At 50.4% G+C, this 27340-nt stretch overlaps 1 protein-coding gene across 1 annotated transcript in view; it reads right to left on the reverse strand.

Annotated features, from left to right (window-relative positions):
* Positions 1–21058, reverse strand: part of scaf1 (SR-related CTD-associated factor 1) — a 43085-nt gene extending 22027 nt beyond the window's left edge. The window contains exons 1-4 of the mRNA XM_085969210.1: positions 20914–21058; positions 8545–8662; positions 4798–4919; positions 9–41 (exon numbers count right to left, since the gene is read on the reverse strand). Coding sequence (XP_085825336.1) covers positions 9–41; positions 4798–4919; positions 8545–8638 — 249 coding nt within the window. The 5' untranslated portion in view covers positions 8639–8662; positions 20914–21058. The remainder of the gene's footprint in view (positions 1–8; positions 42–4797; positions 4920–8544; positions 8663–20913) is intronic.
* Positions 21059–27340: the final 6282 nt, after the last annotated feature.

A 27340-nucleotide genomic window follows, 5' to 3' on the forward strand; every position in this document is an offset into this window, starting at 1 on the left:
CGAGTGGCCACATTCATACCTCTTGAGTGCTGCAAGGTGTTCTGGGGAATAAATCAGAGAGTTTTCGTTTAGCGTTGGCCGGTGTGATGGCGTCAGCTCATTTGCACTTGTCCATAACCCAAGGGGGTCCTTGTGCATGAAACACAAAAAGTTAGCATGCAGGTACAGCAACTAATCAGGAAGGCAAGTGGAATGTTGGCCTTTATTGCAAGGGGGCTGGAGTATCAACGCAGTGAAGTCCTGCTACAACTGTACAGGGCGTTGGTGAGACCACACCTGGAGTACTGCGTACAGTTTTGGTCTCCTTCTTTAAGGAGGGATATACTTGCATTGGAGGCAGTTCAGAGAAGGTTCACGAGGTTGATTCCGGAGACGAAGGGGTTGACTTATGAGGAAAGGTTGGGCCTATACTCATTGGAGTTTAGAAGAATGAGAGGGGATCTTATTGAAACATACAAGATACTGAGGGGGCTCGATAAGGTAGATGTTTCCCCTCGTGGGGGAATCTAGAAATGGGGGCATAGTTTCAGAATAAAAGGTCGCCCATTTAAAACTAAGATGAGGAGGAATTTCTTCTCTCAGAGGGCCATGAATCTGTGGAATTCTCTGCCCCAGAGAGCTGTGGAGGCTGGGTCAGTGAATATATTCAAGGTGGAGATAGACAGATTTTTGAACAATAGGGGAGTGAAGGGTTATGGGGAGCAGGCAGGGAAATGGAGCTGAGCCCAAGATCAGATCAGCCATGATCGCATTAAATGGCGGAGAAGGCTCGAGGGGCCGAACGGCCTGCTCCTGCTCCTATTTCTTATGTTCTTATGTAGACGACATTCTGTCACTGTGTGTGTTAGCCGTGGCTCAGTGGGTCAGCACTCTCGCCTCCAACACGCTCTGTGTCACACAGTCTTATAGAAAAGTTACTTCAAACTATGGCAATGTTACCGTGATTGACAACACAAGATGATATGTTAGTTACTGGACTACGGTGTCAGCTGTGGCTCAGTGGGCAGCGCTCTCGCCTCTGAATCAGAAGGTCGCGGGTTCAAATCCCCACTCCAGAGACTTGAGCTCAAAATCTAGGCCGACACTCCCAGTGCAGTACCTGTACTGAGGGAGTTCTGCATTGTCGGAGATGCCATTTTTCAGATGAAACGTTAAACCGAGGCCCCGTCTGCCGTAAGAGCCCCTATGGCACTATTTTGAAGAAGAGTTCTCCCCAGTGTCCTGGGTGTTAATTTATCCCTTAATTAACACCTAAAGCAGATGATCTGGTCATTATCTCATTGATGTTTGTGGGAGCTTGCTGTGCACAAATTGGCTGCCATGTTTCCTACATTACAACAGTGACTGCACTTCAAAGAACTTAATTGGCTGTAAAGTGTTTTGGGATGTCCGGAGGCTAAGCAGGTCCCACAAACAGCAACGTGATAATGACCAGATAAGCTGTTTTAGTGATATTAATTGAGGATTAAATATTGGCCGAGACACCTGGGGAGAACTTCCCCAGCTCCTCTTCGAAATAGTGCCATAAGTGGCTAACTATGCGCAAACCAGAGATGCTTTTTTGATATATATCTATATATATAAAGCGGCTCTTCTGTCTGTCTGTCTGTCTGTCTGTCCATCTGGTCTCTATACGTTTGGAAGTTACAGAGCGGACCGACGCGCGCGTCGCCTCAAAAGAAAGCTTGCGATTCCGGACCGGTCATAGGCGTATTTACGTTTCGGCCGGACAAAAATCCCGCCCGCGGTATCCCAAAAACGTTCAGCGTTCCACTGATTAGCATCTCATTAGCGACCGTGTGACGTCGAGGTCTTCCTACAGTTGAGTGTCGAGTGACTCGACGATTGACCAATCCTACGCTTCGGTGACCTGACCGGTCGACCAATCGGTGCGTGTGTGGGCGGGCCTTATCCTTCTGAACCGAGGTGAGTGGCCGCCATCTTGATTTTTCACGATTTTTTCCCCCACACTTTCTGTGTGTTAGGGAACTAAGGTAAATATTTTAATGATATATTAGGGAATTAAATAACAATTTAATGGGGGGGGGGGGGAGCCTCGGGAAATCGCGCGGGGGGGGGGGGGGAGAGCCTCGGGAAATCGCGGGGGGGGGGGGAGAGCCTCGGGAAATCGCGGGGGGGGGGGGGGGGGAGAGCCTCGGGAAATTGCGGGGGGGGTGGTGAGCCTCGGGAAATCGTGGGGGCGCGCGAGCCTCTGGAAATCGCGGGGCACTCGCGCCGGCCGCACTGAGCGCGCATGCGCCGGCCGCGAGAGCCCGCTCCCGGCGCCGGCCGCCGCTCAGCATTCCCGCTCTGGCAACGGCACCGGACCTCAGGTAGGCAGGGGGAGGGGCCGGAGAGAGGGACAGAGGGGAGCGGGGGAGGGAGGGACACAGACAGGGGAGGGGGTGGGCGACGGGAGGGGAGGGAGGGTGGGGAGGGGAGCGGGTGGGCGAGGGGAGGGAGGGAGGGAGACAGGGGAGGGAGGGATAGGACAGGGAGAGGACATGACAGGGAGAGGGGAGACACACAGGGGCAGGGAGACCAAGCGCCCCAAAATAGCCCTCGCGCCCCAAAATTGCCCTCGCAACGCGGGGCTCCCCAGCTAGTATCTATATATATAAAGCGGCTCTTGTCTGTCTGTCTGTCTGTCTGTCTGTCTGTCCGCCTGGTCTCTATACGTTTGGAAGTTACAGAGCGTACCGACGCGCGCGTCGCCTCAAAAGAAAGCTTGCGATTCCGGACCGGTCATAGGCGTATTTACGTTTCGGCCGGACAAAAATCCCGCCCGCGGTATCCCAAAAACGTTCAGCGTTCCGCTCATTAGCATCTCATTAGCGACCGTGTGACGTCGAGGTCTTCCTACAGTTGAGTGTCGAGTGACTCGACGATTGACCAATCCTACGCTTCGGTGACCTGACCGGTCGACCAATCGGTGCGTGTGTGGGCGGGCCTTATCCTTCTGAACCGAGGTGAGTGGCCGCCATCTTGATTTTCCACTATTTTTTCCCCCACACTTTGTGTGTGTTCGGGAACTAAGGTAAATATTTCAATTATGTGTTAGGCAATTAATTAACAATTTATTTGAGTTTTATATTGTGTTTAGCAACCCCCCCCCCCCTCCTCCTCACCCTCGCGCAGGGGGGACTCGGGGCCTGAAGCTGAAAAAATTTCTCTCTCTCTCTCTCTTTCTTCCCTCTCTCTCTCCTTCTCCTCTTCCCTCTCTCTCCTTCTCCTCTTCCCTCTCTCCCTCTCTCTACTTCCCCCTCTCAGGTGTCGCGGACGGAGCGCGGGCGCACCGCCCAAAGTTTCCCGCTCGCTAACGGCCTTGCCGGCTCCCGCGGGCCGCTCGCGCTCACCGCGCATGCGCCGCCCGCACTCACCGCGCATGCGCTGCCCGCCCGCCCGCAGCGGCCGTCCATCAGCCGTGCGATACGCGGGGGACCTCAGCAACGGCACCGGACCTCAGGCGCTAGGCAGGGGGAGGGGCCGGAGAGAGGGACAGAGGGGAGTGGGGGAGGGGGGGGGGGAGAGGGAGACAGGGGAGGGAGAGAGGGGAGGGGAGGGGAGGGAGGGAGAGAGGGGAGGGGAGGGAGAGAGGGATAGGACAGGGAGAGGACATGACAGGGAGAGGGGGGACACACAGGGGCAGGGAGACCAAACGCCCCAAAATTGCCCTCGCGCCCCAAAATTGCCCTCGCAACGCGGGGCTCCCCAGCCAGTATATATATAAATGACCTGGATATTGGAACACAGTAGAATTTCTAAATTTGCCAATGACACCAAACTTGGGGGTGTGACAAACAGTGAAGATGATACCAATCGACTGTAACAGGACATAGAAAGGCAAGCAGAATGGACAGGCAAGTGGCAGATGGAATTTAATACAGAGAAGTGTGAGGTGATGCATTTTGGCAGCAGGAACAGGGCGAGGCAATATACACTTAACGGCACAGTTTTAAAGAGTGTGCAGGGACAGAGGGACCTGGGAGTTAATGTGCATAGGTCCCTGAAGGTGGCGGGTCATATTGAGAGAGTGGTTAGCAAAGCATATGGGATCTTGGCTTCATAAATAGAGGTATTGAGTACAAAAGTAGAGAAGTTATGCTGAACCTTTATAAAGCACTGGTTAGGCCACAACTGGAGTATTGCGTCCAGTTCTGGTCACCACACTTTAGGAAGGATGTGAAGGCCCTTGAGAGAGGTGCAGAGGAGATTTACCAGAATGGTTCTGGGGATGGGGGATCTTAGCTACAAGGACAGGTTGGAGAAGCTGGATTTGTTTTCATTAGAGCAAAGGAGGTTGAGGGGTGATTTGATAGAGGTGTACAAGATTATGATGGGTTTGGATAGGCTAGACGGGGAAAGGCTGCTCCCACTAGTTGATGGTACAAGGACTAGGGGACACAGATTTAAGGTTTTGGGCATGAGATACAGGGGGGACGTGAGGAAAAACTTTTTTACGCAGTGAATGGTGATGACTTGGAACTTACTGCCGACGGAAGTGGTGGAAGCGGAGACACTCAATGTTTTCAAGGGGAGGCTGGATAGGCACTTGAGGGAAATAAACTTGCAGGGCTACAGGGATAGAGCGGGGGAATGGGACTGACTGGATTGCTCCACAGAGGGCCGGCACGGACTCGATGGGCCGAATGGCCTCCTTCTGTGCCGTTATGACTCTGTGAATATCAGACCCGCGGCTCACTGCCACTCCGTAAACTGATCCGACTGCGACAGCAGGGGAACCCCCGAGACACCTGCCCCGCGCCAGCTGCACGACGCTACAGTGCTAAACGTTACCTTAACTTGCTGCGCGCACGGCGAAGTGCTGCAGCTCGCCTGCGTCGAGGCGTTGCACTCGGCACGTTTACTGTGCGGGCTCCTCCTCAGTGGCTGTAGGATCAGCCGTACCTGTTCAGCGCCTGCAACACAGGGAAACAAAGCCGCGGTTTAAAATAGTACCCGGCAGAGCTGGAAGCTGGCAATGATCACCTTGTAACAACTCTTAGAGACATCCCCTGTTTTTCATCTTCATTTAATACAGGTCAAAGAACAAACTGGTGGTAAGCGGAGTGAGGTAGGTAAGCAAAAACAGTTCAGGACAATGTTTTTTTTAAGGGAAGGATGAATAGAAAAGATATGTTAAATTAGGTGGGGGAGGGGGTGAAGATAAAATTAAGCTTTTAAAAAAGTACGAGAAGAGAGAATGTACAGCACAGAAACAGGCCATTCGGCGCAACTGGTCCATGCCGGTGTTTATGCTCCACTCGAGCCTCCTCCCACCCCATCACCATATCCTTCTATTCCTTTCTCCCTCATGTGTTTATCTAGCTTCCCCTTAAATGCATCGATACTATTCGCCTCAATCACTCCCTGTGGTAGCGAGTTCCACATTCTCACCACTCTCTGGGTAAAGAAGTTTCTCCTGAATTCCCTCTTGGATTTATTGATGACCATCTTATATTCATGACCCCTAGTTTTGATCTCGACCACAAGTGGAAACATCTTCTCTACGTCTACCCTATCGAACCCCTTTCATAATCTTAAAAACCTCTATCAGGTCACCCCTCAGCCTAAGAATACTGGAGAACAAACAATGATCGTACATGCTTAAGTAATATTTGTAATCTTTATCATTTTAGAATGAATGTATTACAATAGTAAAACTATTCCTGAAGTTTGAGTAGCTTTATTTGTGCTTATTTTCAGAGTGTGAGTCAGTTGTCCCACAGACACAAGAGTTTCCCTGTAGTCTAAAGGTTAGTTCAGTAGGGACTGTCCAGTGGTGCAGCACCCCATGGTCTGCCAGCATGCTTCTCCACATGAAGTGATGCAGCAATTCGCCAAGGCTTCTTCGACAGCACCTCCCAAACTCGCGACCTCCAACACCCAAAAGGACAAGGGCAGCAGGCACATGGGAACACCACCACCTCCAAGTTCCTCTCCAAGTCACACACCATCCGGACTTGGAACTATATCGGCCGTCCCTTCATCGTTGCTGGGTCAAAATCCTGGAACTCCCTCCCTAACAGCACTGAGAGAGTACCTTCACCACACGGACTGCAGCGGTTCAAGGCGGCGGCTCACCACCACCTTCTCAAGCGGCAATTAGGGATGGGCAATAAATGCTGGCCCACATCCCATGAATGAATAATAAGTGTGCCCAGTCAACATGCTTCAGCATGGAGTAGCGAGGATAGGATTGTTCCTGTAGGCTAGCTCACGCAGCTCCCAGCAGCTGTCTCACAAACACCATTAACAGATGCCTCATAGCAGGCTCCTCGTCTGTCCTCTCAGCCTTGCAATGAGATTTAAGGGAAGGGAGAAAGAAAGTAATCACAGTTCAAATGGGATTACACAGCAAGAGACTCTTTGGTACGATCGGAGTTTTTAAAAAGCCTTTTAGTGGGCTCAACAAGGCAAGGGATGTTAATGCTGGAGAACTGAGCACTTGCAGCATTCCCAGGTCAGTTATAGCACGGTTAGATGCCCTCTACTCTGCCCCAACCTCAGAGGAACGCCCCAGAGAAGTGCAGCAGTATTCTGTTTCCCTCACTAGTCCGCCTGTGAAGCGCTTTGGAACGTTTTACTACGTTCAAGGTGCGATATAAATGCAGGTTGCTGTGGTTTCTGTAAGTGCGACTGACATTTCTTCCCTTTCTATTGCGAGACCGATGTGAAGGACCAAGGTTTATAGGACAGAACAGCACCAACATCAACTTGTATTTATATAGCAACTTTACCATAGTGAAACGTCCCAGGGCGCTTCACAGGAGCGTTATCAAACAAAATTTGACACCGAGCCACATAAGGAGATATTAGGGCAGAGAGAGATTTTAAGGAGGAGAAAGAGGTAGAGATTCGGAGAGGTTTAGGGAGGGAATTCCAGAGCTTAGGGCCCAGGCAGCTGAAGGCGCGGCCGCCAATGGTGGGGCGATGAAAATCGGGGATGCGCAGGAAGCCAGAATTGGAGGAGTGCGGAGATCTCGGAGGGTTGTGGGGCTGGAGCAGATTACAGAGATAGGGAGGGGCAAGGCCATGGAGGGATTTGAAAACAAGGATGAGAATTTTTTTTAATTTTTTTTAATCGAGGTGTTGCTTAACCGGGAGCCAATGTAGGTCAGCGAGCACAACATCGAAAAGAAAAGAGATGAGGTCAAGTCCTGGCTAGCTGATGCCAAGCGTAGATTGTACAAGTCTATTAAGATTTTAAAAAACTGTAGGAGGAAGGGAAGACCAACAGAAATGAGGAGTTCCACCTGGGTCTGGGAAAGAATAACATAGAAGACAGTGTGGCAAGTTCTGATTTCAACAGAGTGAGGACATGGGGAAGAGGAAGAGCTTAGAAAGGAGAGGAAAGTTCAGAAGCAGACTGACTATAGCACTATTGATAAAATAGGAAGACAAGGCAGGTACAGAGAAGTAAAGGAGAGTGAGGAATGAAGGGGGAGGGGGTAGAGGCGAGACAGCAATCATCCACCAGACAGCTTGCATCCCCGTCCCCGTCCAAAAGGGAGAGAGATGCTAAAACAGCCTCGCTAGTGTTCAATAAAACCAAATCAAAATACAGTGGATGCTGGAAATGTGAACTAAGTACTGAAAACACTCACTGGGTCAGGCAGCATCGGTGGAGAGAGAAACAAAAGATTAACCTTTCAGGTCGATGACCTTTCATCAGAACTCGAACAAGTTTGGGCTTTGCAGAGTTTTTAGCGAAAGCAAACATGGAAGGGGAGGTAGGTCTTCCAGTCTGGCCAGCGAAGCTAAGAAGGACCAATGGTGGAACCACAGGAAAGCGGTGGTAGCAGTTGGTTAGATGGCGAGAGGCGGGTGCCAACTTTGGGATCATTCTGTGCTATGGAAAACGCCTACGGGAAACTGGATCAGGAGCACCCACGTCATTTCACACAGGAGCCTTGCAGCCAACAAGCGAAGGAGCTTCCATCCCAACCCATCGATCTGGCCTGGATTTGAATGCAAGGCCAAAAAGCATCTAACTTACTACAGTGCACCAGTGAGACGCACGCGGACTACCCAGCGACCAAACACCGACACCGTGTAGTCCTGGTCCACTACGACACATCCACCATGGAATACTTCACCGCTGGCCTGCCCGATATAGAAAACAAACAACTTTTCTCTTTTTAAATCAGGAGCATGAACACCGGTTGATGTTCCTTAGGCTAGGAAGCAGTTCTTCACACGAAGGGCGGTGGAAATCTGGAACTCTCTCCCCCAAAAAAGCTGTTGGGGCTGGGGGGGGGGTTCAATTGAAAACTTCAAAACTGAGATTGATAAGATTTTTGTTAGGCCAGGGCATGATCTAATTGAATGGCAGGACAAGCTCGAGAGGCTGAAAGGACTAGCCCTATTCCTATGTTCCTACCGTCCCCATCCATGGACAACTAGCCTGCTGATACTAACCGTCTAAACTCAGACGTGAAGAATTCCCGTTTGGACGAGGCACCCGAGAGATGCCGGTTTTGGTGGAATTAGCACCTTCAGGAGGGTAGGGCAGAAATCAATGAAGAGATTGTTTTACGGTACCTCTGTCCCTGTGCGATTCAGTGCACTGATCCAATCCCGATTCATCCCCCGGAGTCTCGTTCTGCTGTGGATCCTGGTTTTCATCTTCTTCCATAATTCCGGATCAGGAGAGGAACCGCTAAAGAAACGAGAGACAACTGATAAGTAAGCGGTTGAAAGGATGCCGTGCTGATTAATAAGGACCAGAGCGCTGTACAGCGCGACAAAAAAAGTATTACTCTGCTGCTAAGGACCGGCCATGTCCACTTAAGGCAACAAGGTCTAATTGTTGTGAAGTAAACACGGGCTCAGATCAATCACAGATTCATTGCTGTTTGGACTCGGCAGATTGGAAAATTCAGACTGCAGCTCAGGGGCACCCAGCATTTTAAGATTTCTTTGCGCTCCACCACTGGCCTTCAACTGCCCAGGTCCTAAGCTCTGGAATTCCCTCCCTAAACCTCTCCACCTTTAAGATGCTCCTTCAAACTACCTCTTTGACCAAGCTTTTGGTCACCTGTCCTGATATCTCCTTCTGAGGCTCGGTGTCAAATTTTGTTTGATAATCGCTCCTGTGAAGCATCTTGAGATGTTTTGCTACGTTAAAGGCGCTATATAAATACAAGTTGTTGCTGCATCTGTAAAAAAGTGTGATATCAGATCTCCATTGGCATTGCTGACGAGTCAGAGGATACACTAAAATGTAACATCTAAAGCGTGATGGCAAATTTTAACAGGAAGTGCGATGCTTAAAGGAAGTGTACACTATACCCAAGATTCTAATACACCACAGATAGCTGGTATATTACATAAGAACAATAAGAATTAGGAGCAGGAGTCGGCCATACGGCCCCTCGAGCCTGCTCCGCCATTCAATAAGATCATGGCTGATCTTCGACCTCAACTCCACTTTCCCGCCCGATCCCCATATCCCTCGATTCCCCTAGAGTCCAAAAATCTATCGATCTCAGCCTTGAATATACTCAATGACTGAGCCTCCACAGCCCTCTGGGGCAGAGAATTCCAACGGTTCACAACCCTCCAAGTGAAGAAATTCTCCTCATCTTGGTCTTAAATGGCCGACCCCTTATCCTGAGACTATGCCCCCGAGTTCTAGACTCTCCAGCCAGGGGAAACAGCCTCTCAGCACCTACCCTGTCAATCCCCCTCGCCACAGGGGGAAAAAAACCTGAATACAATAAACTTCTAATGATGTGCTAATATGCTTCTTGTGTCTTACTCGGAACTTGCTGCCTCAAATGGCTCGCACACCTCATCGCCACCAGCACTTCACCATTGTTCAACAGCTCAAGCCGTTCTCGCCACACACAACCCAATTTTAGATGGGCAAAAATCGAAAACTGTGCTGCTGGTTCTTTGCATAATTCCGTCATGGGGAAATTTCACACAACAGTCATTGTTCTTTACTGTAATCCTGCAGCGACATTGTTTAACTGCAGATAAACCGGGGGGGGGGGGGCAGTTACATTTATTTAGGACACATGCTACTGCGCAACTTCACTGTGCCAGTGTTGAGACCCCCAATGCACATTCAGCTCTGTACTGCTGCGGTGGCCATTTGCCCCACTGACGATTCCTGGAAAGCAGTATAGAATGGTGAAAACTAGCACCCTAACGTCAGGAATGTACCCGCTTTTTCTCTACATGGGCCATGTATAAAGTTCAAATCCACGTTCCCATGAATTTGCATTTATCTCATGTTGTTGATACGGACAGAGGTCTTGGTGTTTCTGATTTAGGATTTATCCATGACTAAGGCAACAGCGCTAAGAACATCCCTTTCCAAACCTCCAGGCCCACTAAATTCAGACAGGGGCTATCCTGCGAGTCAGAAATATATGGGGTCAGTCAGTCACACAGCGACAGGGCTGCACCAGTGTGGGGTCAGTCAGTCACACAGCGACAGGGCTGCACCAGTGTGGGGTCAGCCGGTCACACAGCGACAGGGCTGCACCAGTGTGGGGTCAGTCAGTCACACAGCGACAGGACTGCACCAGTGTGGGGTCAGTCAGTCACACAGCGACAGGACTGCACCAATGTGGGGTCAGTCAGTCACACAGCGACAGGGCTGCACCAGTGTGGGGTCAGCCGGTCACACAGCGACAGGGCTGCACCAGTGTGGGGTCAGCCGGTCACACAGCGACAGGGCTGCACCAGTGTGGGGTCAGCCGGTCACACAGCGACAGGGCTGCACCAGTGTGGGGTCAGCCAGTCACGCAGCGACAGGGCTGCACCAGTGTGGGGTCAGCCGGTCACACAGCGACAGGACTGCACCAGTGTGGGGTCAGTCAGTCACACAGCGACAGGGCTGCACCAGTGTGGGGTCAGTCAGTCACACAGCGACAGGGCTGCACCAGTGTGGGGTCAGTCAGTCACACAGCGACAGGGCTGCACCAGTGTGGGGTCAGCCGGTCACACAGCGACAGGACTGCACCAGTGTGGGGTCAGCCGGTCACACAGCGACAGGACTGCACCAGTGTGGGGTCAGTCAGTCACACAGCGACAGGGTTGCACCAGTGTGGAGTCAGTCAGTCACACAGCGACAGGACTGCACCAGTGTGGGGTCAGTCAGTCACACAGCGACAGGACTGCACCAGTGTGGAGTCAGTCAGTCACACAGCGACAGGACTGCACCAGTGTGGGGTCAGTCAGTCACACAGCGACAGGACTGCACCAGTGTGAAGTCTGTCAGTCACACAGCGACAGGGCTGCACTATACCGTATTACAGTGCGATCAGTCATACAGTGACGGGGTGGCACTATTGTTGGGCCAATTAGACTCAAAGCAATAGGCTAGACCAGTCGGGGGCCTGTCAGTAACTACCGGGACGAAATCTAGAAAGGAACCTGGGAATGGAAGTGATCAGCAATCCTGTGACCCAGACAGTGGTGTGTTTCAGACATAGAACCAGCCCACGAGCAGAGGTTCACACGGGCGTGTTCAGATCGGGTCCCTTTTCAAAAGGGCGCAATCGCAACTGAGGTCCGCCGACGGCTAGGCGGGTGAGCGGTGTGGTGCCGAGGCACACAGATCGAGAAGGTCACAAGTTTGGTCTGTGCCGAGTTAGCTTATTTCAGCAAGTCAGGCGCCGCAACTGGACTCAGTGCCAACGGGCTAGGGAACGAATAAATGCTCAGCCTGAAAGGTGCGCGTGGGGGGCGGGATGTCCGGCGAGGGCAGGAGTGGGCTAGGCTGCGCCGCTCCCCGTGGTCAAATAGCTGCCTCAGCTGACCGATGGAAAAAGTTCAGACGGCAGAGGGATCAGAGCCCTGCTGCCACTAGGGGAGTCAGCACGATCCAGAGGAGACAGGAGAAAATGGAAGAAATAAAAGTTAGAAGATTTTTTAAAAAAACTCACAAGCCAGTACAAATAATGTGACGGCAAGTTACATAGAAAGTATAGCACAGAAACAGGCCATTCGGCCCACCTGGTCTATGCTGGTGTTTATGCTCCACACCAGCCTCCTCCCACCCCTCTTCATCTCACCCCATCAACATATCCTTCTATTCCCTTCTCCCTCGTATGTTTATCCAGCTTCCCCTTAAATGCATTTATACTATTCGCCTCAACCACTCCCTGTGGCAGCGAGTTCCACATTCTCACCACTCTCTGGGTAAAGAAGTTTCTCCTGAACTCCCTGTTGGATTTATTAGTGACTATCTTATATTGATAGACAGATTTTTGCAAGATAAGGGAGTGACGGGTTATGAGGAGCGGGCTGGGAAGTGGCTTTGAGCCCTAGATCAGCCATGATCTTATTGAATGGCGGAGCAGGCCCGAGGGGCCAAGTGGCCGACTCCTGCTCCTATTTCTTATGTTCTTATTGATGGCCCCTAGTTTAGGTCTCCCCCCACAAGTGGAAACATCCTTACTGAGCCAGGGACATTCACAATCAAATCGCGCCGCTTAAAACTGGTTACTCTCTGTGGACCAGGGTCTTTTCACGTGGGTCCATAGCTTCCTGAGTACTCTAAGCTGGAGAGGGTGGCCTCTCAGCACAGTCCTGCCACTTGGCTATACCTGAACAGCTCAGGTTTTTGTTGTTGAATAAAAAAGATCCCTTGTGCTTATTGTATTTACTCCCCAAAGCTCTTTAGTGTCCCTGCAGCCCATGTCACCCTGCAACTGGAGGGGAGGTGGGTCACAGCCCGTGGGGAACCCACTCCAAGGCGTCTGCCAACTCCACCTGGCAAATGGGCTTCAGCAGCAGTCAGTCACGTCTGCCCCCGATTGCCCCTGGCAGTGAGAAAGTGCCTGGCGCAGTTCATATTGGGAACTGGGTGCGAGGGGCATTGGCGGTGCCAATCGCGGGCATAGCACAATGATGCCCACGAGAGGTACCACCAACGCTGCCTCCGCAAGATCCTGCAAATCCATTGGCAGGATAGGCGCACCAATGTCAGTGTTCTTGCTCAGGCCAACATCCCCAGCATCGAAGCTCTGACCACGCTCGATCAGCTCCGATGGGCGGGTCACATTGTCCGCATGCCCGATACGAGACTCCCAAAACAAGCGCTCTACTCGGAGCTCCGGCACGGCAAGAGAGCCCCAGGTGGGCAGAGGAAACGCTTCAAGGACACCCTCAAAGCCCCCTAGAAAAAGTGTAACACCCCCACCGACACCTGGGAATCCCTGGCCCAAGACCGCACAAAGTGGAGGAGAAGCATCCGGGAAGGCGCCGAACACCTCGAGTCTCTTCGCCGGGAGCAAGTGGAAGCCAAGCACAGGCAGCGCAAGGAGCGCACGTCAACCCAAGCACCCCACCCACCCGCCCCTTCAACCACCGTCTGCCCCACCTGTGACAGAGACTGTAGGTCCCGCATTGGACTCAGCAGTCACCTGAGAACTCATTGTTAGTGTGGAAGCAAGTCATCCTCGGTTCCCAGGGACTGCCTAAGAAAAAAGCCCTGACCCAGCAGAATAGATCAGGCTCTGCAAGGGCAAGGGCTGCTATTTTCCACTCCCCCGGACCCCCACCGTTCCCTTTGATCACAATGGCTTACTCCGGCAACAGTGAGCGCAGCTCAAAGTTAACAGGATCACCACTAATCAACACAGCTGCGCCATCACACACCCCACCACCACCCCCGGCTCACTTGTTAACTGCACCGCTTGGCGTGTTACTGATCGATGCAGATCAGTAAAGTCCCGGGTTTGGTCTGTGCCGAGTTCGCTGCCTTCGTTTGAGGTGCAGCTAGTTGCCCCGAGCTGGGGAGGGGGGGCGGAAGGCGGAGAATCAGCCAGGGCCCCGGCTTTGACCTGCTATCTAATGACGCTGGCTGGAAGGGCTGTACGTGTGGGTATTGGACGCAGGCTGGGTGGGGCAATGTTTGTACGGGCGAATGGCCGGCCGAGGCTCTCGGTTCTGGGCTCCCACGTGAAGAATGGCCACTGGCGCAAGATATTCAAGGGCTGCCACCAGTCAGAGTCTGCAGGAGAGGAGGAAGGAGAACGAAAAGGAGCAGAACCAACTCCTCACGGTCAGCTTCACTGCAAGTACCATGGCGACACATGTCCCGTCACAGTGCCGGAGTGATTTCCACTGGGGGGGGCGGTGGGGGCAGCTATTCGTCAGCACCTCCCGGTTACTAACTGGCCCATCCCCACCCCAACAACCACTCCAAGTACAACCTGATATCAGATCAAATACACCTAAGGGAGAGAAGTACAGCAACATTAAGATACTGAGAAAGGTTCATAGAGATGTACGCGGGAAAGAACTTTATGCAAACCCAGTTACAAACGGCAAGCCTCAAGAAGATCCAGCAATGGATTCTGATCAATACGAAATCAAAATAAACCTCCAGATACTCTGCGTTAGATGTCAGTAGGGTTCCTCGCTGCACCTGCTGCTTATGTAGGGGTGAGGAAAGAGGAAAAATATTAAATATCTGTCAGAGTACCCGCTCCTGAAGGCATGCTCAGTGGGCCCCCTCTTGGAAAAAAGCGCCCGTACTTGGGCGAAGGTAGGCGTGAACGGGATCGGGCCACGTCCACGTCGGTGATGCCGTCAGCAGTGGGATGACCTGCCAACGCTCAGTGTCTGGGTCCACACCGGCGACAATGGCCACTTGGGCGAGGCGCTGCAGAACCACAATTCATCACAAGCCAAGACCCAGCAACGTGCAACGGGGCAGGTCAATTTAACAGGGCGCCAGGCTGCCGCACACTTTAAGAAACTGGAGCAATCTGGCTGGTTAGGGGCTGTGAAACATAGAAGATAGGAGCAGGAGTAGGCCATTCGGCCCCTCGAGCCTGCTCCGCCATTTAGTGAGATCATGGCTGATCATCCAAATTCAGTACCCTGTCCCTGCTTTCTCCCCGTATCCCTTTAGCCTTAAGAAATATAGCTAACTCCTTGAATATATTTAATGAATTGGCCTCAACTGCCTTGTGTGGTAGAGAATTCCACATGTTCACCACTCTCTGGGTGAAGAAATTCCTCCTCATCTCAGTCCTAAATGGCTTACCCCTTATCCTTAGACTGTGACCCCTGGTCCTGGACTCCCCCGCCATCGGGAACATCCTTCCTGCATCTAGTCTGTCTAGTCCTGTTAGAATTTTATAAGTTTCAATGAGATCCCCTTTCATTCTTCTAAACTCCAGCGAGTATAAGCCCAATCAACCTAATAACCTAATTTCTCCTCATACGTCGTTCCTGCCATCCCAGGTATCAGTCTGGTGAATCTTCGCTGCACTCCCTCCATGGCAAGAACATCCTTCCTCAGATAAGGTGACTAAAACTGCACACAATACTCAAGGTATGGTCTCACCAAGGCCCTGTACAACTGCAGCAAGACATCCTTGTTCCTGTACTCGAATCCTCTCACTATGAAGGCCAACATACCATTTGCCTTCTTAACCGCCTGCTGCACCTGCATGCTTACCTTCAGCGACTGGTGCACAAGGACACCAAGGTCTCGTTGCACTTCCCCTTCTCCCAATCTATTGCCGTTCAGATAATAATCTGCCTTCCTGTTTTTGCCACCAAAGTGGATAACCTCGCATTTATCCACAATATACTGCATCTGCCATGCATCTGCCCAATCACCCAACCTGTCCAAATCATCCTGGAGTTTCTCAGCATCCTCCTCACAGCACACACGCCCACCCAGCTTTGTGTCGTCTGCAAACTTGGAGCTATTACATCTAGCTCCCTTGTCTAGATCACTTGGATGGGGCGGAGGCACTCAATTTAGTTTGTTGGGCGATGAATTCACCCTCCCTTTTCTGTTTATTTTGAGAAAACCCAACATCCACAACAGCAACTTGCGTTTATATAGCGCCTTTAACGTAGTAAAATGTCCCAGGGTGCTTCACAGGAGCGATTATCAAACATAACTTGACACCGAGCCACATAAGGAGATATTAGGGACAGGTGACCAACAGCTTGGTCAAAGAGGTCGGTTTTAAGGAGCATCTTAAAGAAGGAAAGCGAGGTTTAGGGAGGGAATTCCAGAGCTTAGGGCCCAGGCAGCTGAAGGCACGGCCAACAGTGGATGCTTAAGTAGCCAGAATTGAAGGAGCGCAGAGATCTCGGAGGGTTGTAGGGCTGGAGGAGATTACAGAGATAGCGAGGGGCGAGGCCATGGAAGGATTGGAAAACAAGGATGAGAATTTTAAAACCGAGGCGTTGCTTAACCAAGGCCCACCATGCAGAACACCATCAAGGTTGGGAGGAGCGGGAGAAAAGAGGAGGTGAATCAGGAAGATGAGTTCTTGGAGATGCCTGTTGGTTTTTGGCAGAAGGGAGTACTGAAGTGGGGGGGTAGTAAAGGGCTCCGGGGTCTTGTGGAAGAATGAGTTAACGAGTCGGAGACAGTGCAACAAGTCTCCATTTTAAACCCCAATCGCTGCGACGATCAGGAAGAAAGCTTCTTTATTATTTTATATACAAGCCGCTCTGTAAATATTCCCCGGGGTTACGAGAACAAGAGACTTGATCATCGTCTCGGCCAACAGTGCCTTAGAAAGGGGTCAATCTTCTCCCCTCCTGTCCTGTAGGCAGTTGGAGGGTATGGTTCAATAGCTGCCGTGTGGCCCACTGGACACCTAGTCCAAGTGGTCTTTTTATTTTATTGTTCAGGAGCCAAGATGAGAGGGGTCCGCACTGCACCTCCACAGGGACACGCTGACACCCACCCCCCCCCCCCCCCAATCCGGCCCTCGGTGTTCAGGCACCTCAGTCCTATTTGTGCTTATATTTCGGACTCGCTGCTTGATCCCTGTTTGAATTTGGTGGGACCGGATGTTTTGGGAAGGACCGTTCTTAGCGCCGTTGCTCAACTGGTGGAGAGATCCTAAATCAGAACATCAAGATCGGTTAGTATCAGCAGCCTGAGACAGGTGAAAATTACAGGGAAGAAGGATTTAAATTTTATATAAAGGTAGACTTGCATTTCTATAGCGCTTTTCACGACCTCAGGACGTCCCAAAGCGCTTCACAGCCAATGAAGTGCTTTTGAAATGTAGTCCCTGTTGTAATGTAGGACCCCCCCACCAACCATTCCCCCGAATCGCAGTCTCTCTCCAACTGAGATCAACTAATTCAGCACAGGCTGAGGGGGGGGGAATCAAACTCAGGAACCTTTTGGTTTGTGCAGCTAAAGACCAAAGACGTTCTCTTTCCTAGCCCTGCAGGCTGTTCGGGTTCTGCACTGGAATAGTTATTCCAATATCCTGTTAGAAACAGGCACTCCCAGTTAGGTGAGGGACGCATTGCCCCGCTACCTTTGCCACCATTTGGCGAGTTTGGGCCATTCTCAGATGGGCTACTAGTCAGAGTGCCTCCGAACGGCAGACGCTGTAGCTCCTCCGCTCTCGCGTCGGCCAGACTAGGTCGGGGTGGCGGGTTCCCCTCCCTGACATAGGAACAGGAGGAGGCCATTCAGCCCCTCGAGCCTGTTCCGCCATTCAATGGGCTCATGGCTGATCTGCAACCTAACTCCATCTGCCCGCCTTTGCCCATTATCCCTTAATACCTTTGGCTAACAGAAAGCTATCAATCTCAGATATAAAATTAACAATTGATCTTGCATCAATTGTCATTTGATGCTCATCAGTCTAAGGATAAGGGGTAAGTCATTTAGGACTGAGATGAGGAGGAATTTCTTCACCCAGAGAGTGGTGAACCTGTGGAATTCTCTACCACAGAAGGCAGTAGAGGCCAATTCATTAAATGTATTCAAGAAGGAGTTGGATATATTTCTTAAGGCTAAAGGGATCAAGGGATATGGGGAGAAGGCAGGGACAGGGTACTGAGTTTGGATGATCAGCCATGATCACATTGAATGGTGGAGCAGGCTCGAGGGGCCGAATGGCCTACTCCTGCTCCTATCTTCGATGTTTCTATGCGGAAGAGAGTTCCAAACTTCGACCACCCTTTGTGTAGAAGTGGCTCTTAATTTCACCCCTGAAAGGTCTGGCTCTAATTTTTAGACTCTGCCCCAGAGTCCTAGAATCCCCAACCAGCAGAAATAGTTTCTCTCTATCGACCCTGTTGGTTCCCCTTAAGATCCTGAACATTGGCGAACAAGTGAGCTTTTATGACAATCCGCCAGTTTTCATGGTCATTTTTTTCCTGGTACTAGCCCACAAATTTATTGAATTCAATTTCATAATTTGCCAGGGTGGGATTTGAATTCACGTCCTCCAGGTTGCCGTTAGACACACTCTCCCACTTCCAAGCGCTGTCCAGTGAATCCGACTTGGATATTGTGCTTATCAGCTGAAGACAGGATTGGGCTAGCCTTGGGATATTCACTGTGCAGCTTCACACATGAAGAGGAGGTAGTGGCGGGCCTGCGAAACATAGAAGATAGGAGCAGGAGTAGGCCATTCGGCCCCTCGAGCCTGCTCCGCCATTCAATGAGATCATGGCTGATCATCCAAATTCAGTACCCTGTCCCTGCCTTCTCCCCATATCCCTTGATCCCTTTAGCCTTAAGAAATATATCTAACTCCTTCTTAAATATATTTCATGACGATTTGGCCTCAACTGCCTTTTGTGGCAGAGAATTCCACAGGTTCTCCACTCTCTGGGTGAAGAAATTCCTCCTCATCTCAGTCCTAAATGGCTTACCCCTTATCCTTAGACTGGTTCTGGACTCCCCCGCCATCGGGTACATCCTTCCTGCATCTAGTCTGTCTAGTCCGGTTAGAATTTTAAGTTTCAGTGAGATCTCCTCTCATTCTTCTAAACTCTAGAAAGAACAATCCTGCGGCTCCCTCAGTGAGCAGTGCAACCTCCTGTCAGCGAACACAGCAACATAGCCAGTAGTCATGCAACGGACAGCAGAGCAAGAAGGGAGGCTGTGTGGATATAAACGGATCGCGATACGCAACAGGAGGGAAGTCCAAAATCACCCAATCACACGCCTGCAAGAGTCAAACACCTGCAGCGGTACAGTACAGAATCCGTGATTTCTTGCCTTCTTTCTTTCTTTAAGTCACTTACTCTTTAAAGACAACACTTCTGGAAGTCCAGTTCACTGGCCTTTCGCCTCTGGGACCTGGGTTCCAATCTAGCCCAGATTAATACTATCAAAATACAAAGGCTGTAACAATCCTTAAATGATCCTTAACCCAGGTCTGGCCTCACAGCACAATACTAGCCGCCGAATGGTCCCATCACTCGATGAGGCCACAGTGCGGCTGCTATGAGAAATATCGCACAGTAAAGGAGACGCCTCCTGAATTTTGGGCTGAGGCACCTTGTTGGGGCAAAGAAGATTTACTCTGCATCTCACTGCGCTGGGGGTGCTTGATGCTGACACTGGGTGCCTGAAATAGAAAAATCTTCCATTTCCCCGGCCTCGAACATCCCTCTTCTCAACCAGCAGAAAATGCACATAAAATGAAAGGAGCAAAACTATACTTTCAATCTGTCGCTAGCATCAGTGATCCACTCTTCCAGGTACATTCCAACTGATGTACAAAGTTACTGTCAATGCAATCAAGCTACCCTATATATTCTTTAACATTTTTGACACATTGGTGTAAAATCTCACTGACTAAGGACATCTTATAATTCACAATTTTCCAAAAGAAATGTGGCAATTATTAAAAACGTTAAAAATAAATCGTTCTGGAATTAAATTTGGCTCGAAATAAAAAGCCAAGTTGACAACTCTCCGGAGAGGGTGGCAGATACCAGGGTTTGGGGGGGGGGGGGGGGGGGTTGGAGGGCTTGTGCGAGTGGCTCCGCTCACCGTGAGACGGCACGACAGTACTGTAAGCTGCTGAGCGTTACGGCGGTGAGGAGGGCCTTACGTTAAGTGGGGGTGGGGGGTAAGCCAGGGGTCCATGCCCATTTTTCCAAAAGTTGGATCTCGGATGATTGTGGTTCACTAATCATCCAAGGTGAGGAAACAGGAGAGAGAAATTAGAATCATAGCATGGTTACAGCACAGAAGGAGGCCATTCGGCCCGTGCCGGCTCTCTACAAGAGCACTTCATCTAGTCCCACTCCCCAGCAGCCCTGCTAATATTTTTCCTTCAGGTACTGATCCATTTCCCTTTTGAAAGCCACGATTGAATCAGACAATATTTATTTCTCAATCAACATCACTAAAACAGGTGATCTGGTCATTATCACATTGCTGTTTGTGGGAGCTTGCTGTGCGCAAGTTGGCTGCCGCATTTCCTACATTACAACAGTGACTACACTTCAAAAAAGTACTTAATTGGCTGTAAATCACTTTGGGACGTCCGGTGGCTGTGAAAGGCGCTATAGAAATGCAAATCTCTTTCTTTCTTTCTATGAAGCCCAGGATCCCATAAAGCATAAATTAGCAGCAGTTGCCATGGTTTAAAGTGTGCTGGAGTGCTGCAGGCTGCAATAGACTGGCTCCCCTGCCCCGAGATGCCCAACAACTTGTATTTATATAGTGCCTCTAATGTAATAAAACGTCCCAAGGTGCTTCACAGAAGTATTATAAGACAAAAAAAGCCCAATGATGCCCAGAGATGCCCAATGAAGCCCAAAGATTCGCAATGATGCCCAATGATGTTCAATAATGCCCAGAGATGCCCAATGATGTTCAATGATGCCCAATGATGTTCAATAAAGCTCAGAGATACCCAATGAAGCTCAGAGATGCCCAATGATGTTCTTCAATGCCCAGAGATACCCAATGAAGCCCAGAGATGCCCAATTATGTTCAAAAATGCCCAGCGATATCCAATGATGTTCAATAATGCCCAGAGTCGGCCATTAATGCCTAGAGAGGCCCAATGATGCCCAGAGATGCCCTGGTGCGCTGCTCCCACTGTGATTAATAGATTCTCAATCCATTACAGTCAAAACTCCAAATCCCCCAAACCCCACTATTCCCAGCAATTTTTGCACAGATGGGTTCAATATTACCTTACATCCGAATTTCAGGCCTTATTTCCTCCGCTGCTCGCTTTTCAGGGGGTTTTTTCCTCTTGCAAACACACAGCTGAACAATGGAGCAGCCACCATCTTACCACAATGCACTGTCGGCTCGCCTCCCCCCTCCCCCGCCCAGCGCGCAGGCGCGGGCGCCGCCGGGCAGGCCGGGAGTTGTAGTCTCCCTGCCCCGGCCGCCGCCACGGAAGCGGAGGGCGCCGGCCTGGGCGGCGAGACTACAACTCCCAGGGTGCACGGCGCGGCGGAGGGGGGGAACCGGCTCCAGCGGCTGAGCCGAGCGGAAGCGGGGAAGGACGGGGGAGCGGGCGGAGATTGCCGAGCGCTGACGGAGATTGCCGAAGAGGCATTCGGAGGGAAGGGGGCGGGGCCGAGGCCGGGCTTGCCGAACCCTCACGGAAATCCACGAAGCCCTTTGCACGGTTTCTTAAAGGGGCAGGCACATGCAATTTGAGAGAAAGAAAGACTTGCATTTCTATAGCGCCTTTCACGAACTCAAGATATCCCAAAAGCGCTTTATATCCAATGAAGTGTTTTTGAAGTGCAGTCACTGTTGTACTATAGGAAATGTGGCAGCCAATTTGCGCACAGCAAGCTCCCACAAAGAGCAATGCGATAATGACCAGATGATCTGTTTTTTTAGTGATGTTGGTTGAGGGATAAATATTGGCCCCAGGACACTGGGGAGAACTCCCCCTGCTCTTTTTCGAAATAGTGCCAGCGGGATCTTTTACGTCCACCTGAGAAGGCAGACGGAGTCTCAGTTTAACCTTTCATCCAAAAAAAACAGCACCTCCGACAGTGCAGTGCTCCCTCCTGAATTTTTTTTAAAACCCAAGAAATTTCCAACACGGAAACGAGTCATTCGGCCCAACCAGCTGTGCTGGTATCTATTCCCCACACAAGCAGTGGTTCTAATCCTATGAGCCAGCCTTGTTTCCAAATGTCCTTATTCCCCTTTCCTTCAGCATCAATCGGACCTATTCTTAAATGTTGACTTGATCTCTGCATTGATCATAACTCTGGTAACCCATTCCAAAGCCTCACAACCCTCGGTGTAAAAAAGATTTCTCCCTGCTGTATGTCCTAAATCTTTTACAGTTGGTGTCAGCCGTGGCTCCGTGGGTAGCACTCTCGCCTCTGAGTCAGAAAGTCATGGGCTCATAGACCTACTCCATCACAGTACTATCGACGGTGCAGTCTTTCGGATGAGATGTTAAACCGAGGCCCTGTCTGCTCTCTCAGGTGGATCCCACGGCCACTATTTGAAGAAGAGCAGGGGAGTTCTCCCTGGTGTCCTGGGCAATATTTATCCCTCAACCAAGCATCACTAAAAACAGATTATCAGGTCATTTTCTCCTTGCTGTTTGTGGGATCCTGCTGTGAGCACTGTCAGAGGGGCAGTGCTGAGGGAGTGCCGCACTGTCTGAGGCGCCGTCTTTCAGATGAGATGTTAAACCGAGGCCCCGTCTGCTCTCTCAGGTGGACGTAAAAGATCCCATGGCACTACTTCGAAGAAGAGCAGGGGAGTTCTCCCTGGTGTCCTGGGCAATATTTATCCCTCAACCAAGCATCGCTAAAAACAGATTATCAGGTCATTTTCTCCTTGCTGTTTGTGGGATCCTGCTGTGCGCAAATTGGCTGCTGCGTTTCCTACATTACAACAGTGACTACACCTCAAAAAGTACTTCCTTGGCTGTAAAGCGCTTTGGGACATCTTGATGTCGTGAAAGGTACTGTAGAAATGCATGTCTTTCTTGACTGACTGACTGAAAGACACCAGTAAGTGTACAAATATCTCCCATTATGGCATGGAACAATTGAACGGAAAAATGTCCCTTTTAAATACTAATTGCTTTGCACTGACTGCTTTCTTTTTTATTCGCTTATGGGATGTGGGCGTCGCTGGCAAGCCCAGCATTTATTGCCCATCCCTAGTTGCCCCTTGAGAAGGTGGTGGTGAGCCGCCTTCTTGAACCGCTGCAGTCCATGTGGTGAAGGTGCTCCCACAGTGCTGTTAGGGAGGGAGTTCCAGGATTTTGACACAGCGACGATGAAGGAACGGCCGATATATTTCCAAGTCAGGATGGTGTGTGACTTGGAGGGGAACTTGGAGGTGGCGGTGTTCCCATGCGTCTGCTGCCCTTGTCCTTCTAGGTGGATGAGGTCGCACGTTTGGGAGGTGCTGCCGAAGAAGCCTTGGCGAGTTGCTGCAGTGCATCTTGTAGATGGTACACACTGCAGACACGGTGCGCCGGTGGTGGAGGGAGTGAATGTTTAAGGTGGTGGATGGGGTGCCAATCAAGCGGGCTGCTTTGTACTGGATGGTGTCGAGCTTCTTGAGTGTTGTTGGAGCTGCACTCATCCAGGCAAGTGGAGAGTATTCCATCACACTCCTGACTTGTGCCTTGTAGGTGGTGGAAAGGCTTTGGGGAGACAGGAGGTGAGACACTCACCACAGAATACCCAGCCTCTGACCTTCTCTTGTTGCCACAGTATTTATGTGGCTGGTCCAGTTAAGTTTCTGGTCAATGGTGACTCCTAGGATGTTGATGGTGGGGGTTTCGGCAATGGTAATGCCGTTGAATGTCAAGGGGCGGTGTTTGAAACTCTCTTATAATAAAGCTTCATTTAGAAATTGTCCTTGTTTATTGGGGCCAAGAATGTTGCCAGAGGGTGCCACCATTCAGGCATGCAATACCTCATTGTTCTTGCAGGTGGCGCTGGTGCATTAGCACCCCCAATAGGGGTTAAATGGTTCTTCTTCTTCTTAGGCAGTCCCTCGGAACCGAGGATGACTTGCTATCACATTAAAAATGAGTTCTCAGGTGACTGATGAGTCCAATGCAGGACCTACAGTCTCTGTCACAGGTGGGGCAGATGGTGGTTGAAGGGGCGGGTGGGTGGGGTTCTTGGGTTGACGTGCGCTCCTTGCACTGCCTGCGCTTGGCTTCCGCTTGCTCCCGGCGAAGAGACTCGAGGTGTTCGGCGCCTTCCCGGATGCTTCTCCTCCACTTTGTGCGGTCTTGGGCCAGGGATTCCCAGGTGTCGGTGGGGATGTTGCACTTTTTCAAGGAGGCTTTGAGGGTGTCCTTGAAGCGTTTCCTCTGCCCACCTGGGGCTCAATTCAATTCAATTTTATTTGTCATATATGCAGCAGACGTGTGTACTGCACAACGAAATGTTGATTTTTACGAGTCCTCCCAACATTGGAATAAATATGGCATAACAATGATAAAATACTAATAGAACTACAGTAATAATAAATAAAACAACAGTAATAAATAATAGTAAATTATACGTTCATGAGTCTTATGGCCTGGGGGTAGAAGCTGTTTCGAAACCTACTCGTACGAGACCGTATGCTTCGGTATCTCTTACCGGACGGGAGCAGGGCGAAGAGGTTGTGGCTGGGGTGGCCCGTGTCTTTAATGATTCTCAGGGTCTTCCTCCGGCACCTCTCGGGGTAGATATCCTGGACAGCAGGTAGTTTAATTCCTATAGTATGTTGTGCAGCTTTCACCACCATCTGTAGAGCCTTGCGGTCTGTGGCGGTGCAGTTGCCATACCAGGTAGTGATGCAGCCGGACAGGATACTCTCGATGGTGCACCGGTAGAAGTTGGTGAGAATCTGGGGGGCCATTCCAAATTTCTTCAGTCTCCTGAGGAAGAACAGGCGTTGGCATGCCTTCTTCGTTACGACGTTGATGTGATGGGACCACATTAATGTTGGATCCGTGGTTCAGTGGATAAATAATCACACGGATGCTGTACATTAACAAATAACAGGTCTTTACTGGAGGAGGGTAATCTCTAGACTGGGGTACAAAGGCATGCGAAAAGCTTATATACCGGTGTGGTCACTGCCGGTACTACAGTATACAGGAGCTGTAAAAAGTAGTTCTGACTTAAAGGCACATACACTACAATTCCTCCCCTTTTAGATAATAATACCCCCTTGATATTCAAATAACAATTACATTTTTACATGTACATTAAATAACAAAAGTCCATTTATAGATTCAGTCTTTGGGGCGGCTTCCTGACCCTTTCGGGATAGCGCCTTTCCAGAGGTTCTTGTTCTTGGTGCAGAGGCGATTCTGACCCCTTTTCATCGGGTAGTTCATCGGGTTCTACTGCTACTGGGTCTGAAGTAGATGCTACCGGTATGTCGGGTTCATCCCCAGGTACTCGAGACATGGGGTTGACGCGTTCCTGTGACGCCAAGATCTGATCGACGTGGCGTCTCACAATGTTCTCCACCGACATCCACTGTGTACATTAATGGCCCCTGTCTTGTGCATATCGTTCCGGGTTGCCACTTCTCTGTTCGATAGTCACAGGCCAAGACTGGTTGCCCTACATTGAAGCTCCTTGTCGGCTTCTCGTTGATGTACTGGAATTGTTTGTCCTCAACATTTCTTCGCACATTTGGTCTGAGCAAGTCCAGACGAGATCTCAACCTTCGGTTAAAGAACATCATGGCCGGGGTCTGGTTGGTAACTGCATGTGTCGCGTTTCGGTAGGCTAATAAGAAATTGTCTATCTTATGCTGTAGTGGAATTTCCTCGTCGCCCATGGCCTTTATCGCCTTCTTAAAGGTTTGTACGAACCTCTCAGCCAATCCATTGGTGGCTGGATGATATGGGGCGGATGTGTAATGCCTTACCCCATTCCTTTTCATGAATTTTTGGAACTCGCCGGACACAAACTGTGGTCCATTATCAGAGCAGATCTGCTCTGGCAAACTGTTTCTGGCAAATATGGTCCGTAGGACTGCAATCGTTTTCTCTGTAGTGGTTGAAGACATCTTTATCACCTCAGGCCACTTTGAATGAGCATCCACTGCTATTAAGAACATTGAGTCCATGAATGGACCAGCGAAATCAATGTGCACCCGTTGCCATGGAGAGGAGGGCCACTCCCATGGGTGTAGAGGGGCATGTGGTGGTGCATTTTGGACCTTCTGGCATCCTAAGCAGCTCTTAGTTAGGTCTTTGATTTGTTGATCGATTCCCGGCCACCACACATAAGCCCTAGCAAGGCTTTTCATTTTCACTCCCCCCAGATGACCTTCATGTAGCTCATTTAGCACTCTCTCCCTTAACTTGGGTGGAATCACCACTCTGGATCCACACATCACTGTCCCCTGGCATACTGACAGCTGTTCTCTTCCGGAATGAGAATGCTGGCAACAGTGAGTCGCCATGTGTTGGCCATCCTCTCACCGTCAATTCATATACCCGTGACAGTGTCGGATCATTGCGGGTCTCCTTCTCTATATCCGCGTTTGTTACTGGCAATTGTTCAATTATCGACGAATAAAATATCTCGATAGGGTCCACTGCTGGTGTTTCCTCCACAGTAGGCAGTGGCAGGCGCGATAGCCCATCAGCGTTCCCATGCTGTTTCGTGCCTTTATATTCTATTTCATATTGATTCGCCCCTAGAAAAAGGGACCATCTTTGTAACCGCTGTGCAGTCATTACTGGCACGCCCTTCTTAGGATTAAAGATGGAGACAAGTGGTTGGTGGTCAGTCAGCAAGGTGAACTTCTGCCCATGCAGATAGTGGTTGAATTTTTTTACTCCCCATACTAGGCTGAGGGCCTCCCTGTCAATCTGGGCGTAGTTGCGCTCGGCTGAGGTTAGTGACCGAGACGCAAAGGCTACTAGCCTCTCCAACCCGTCTGGGAATTTGTGCGACAGCACCGCTCCAATGCCATAGGGTGATGCATCACATGCCAAACGAATTGGTAGTGCTGGGTTGAAATGGGCCAACACCTCTTTTGATGTGATCAATTCTTTACACTTCTGGAAAGCTCATCTACGTTCGTCATCCCACTTCCATGGTACCCCTGTTTGCAGTAGGGTGTTCAGCAGGTGTAATACCGTAGACAAATTTGGTAAGAACTTGTGGTAATAGTTTACCAGCCCGAGGAACGACCTCAGTTGTGACACATTTTCCGGTGCTGGAGTCTTGACTACTGCCTCAATCTTGTCAGGGAACTTATGTAACCCCTCTTCATCGATGACGTGGCCACAATACGAGATCTGTTTCTGGAAAAACTCGCACTTGTGGCGATTAGCTCGTAGCCCATACTCCTTTAATCTGGCGAGCACCTTCTCCAAGTTATCGAGGTGATCACCGTCATTTTCGCCCGTGACCAAGATGTCGTCCAAATAACACTGGGTCCCTGGAATCCCTTGCAGGACCTGATCCATCGCCCTTTGCCAGATAGCCGGAGCCGAGGCTACTTCAAACACCAGCCGGTTGTATTGATAGAGACCTTTATGAGTGTTGATCGTAAGGTAATGTTTCGAAGCTTCTTCTACCTCCATTTGCAAGTACGCCTGGGCTAGATCAATTTTGGTGAAGCGTTTACCACCAGATAGCGAGGCGA

The sequence above is a fragment of the Somniosus microcephalus genome, chromosome 28 (genome assembly GCF_052327205.1).
Source record: "Somniosus microcephalus isolate GS21.2 chromosome 28, FLI_Smic_1.0, whole genome shotgun sequence".
Taxonomy (NCBI): domain Eukaryota; kingdom Metazoa; phylum Chordata; class Chondrichthyes; order Squaliformes; family Somniosidae; genus Somniosus; species Somniosus microcephalus.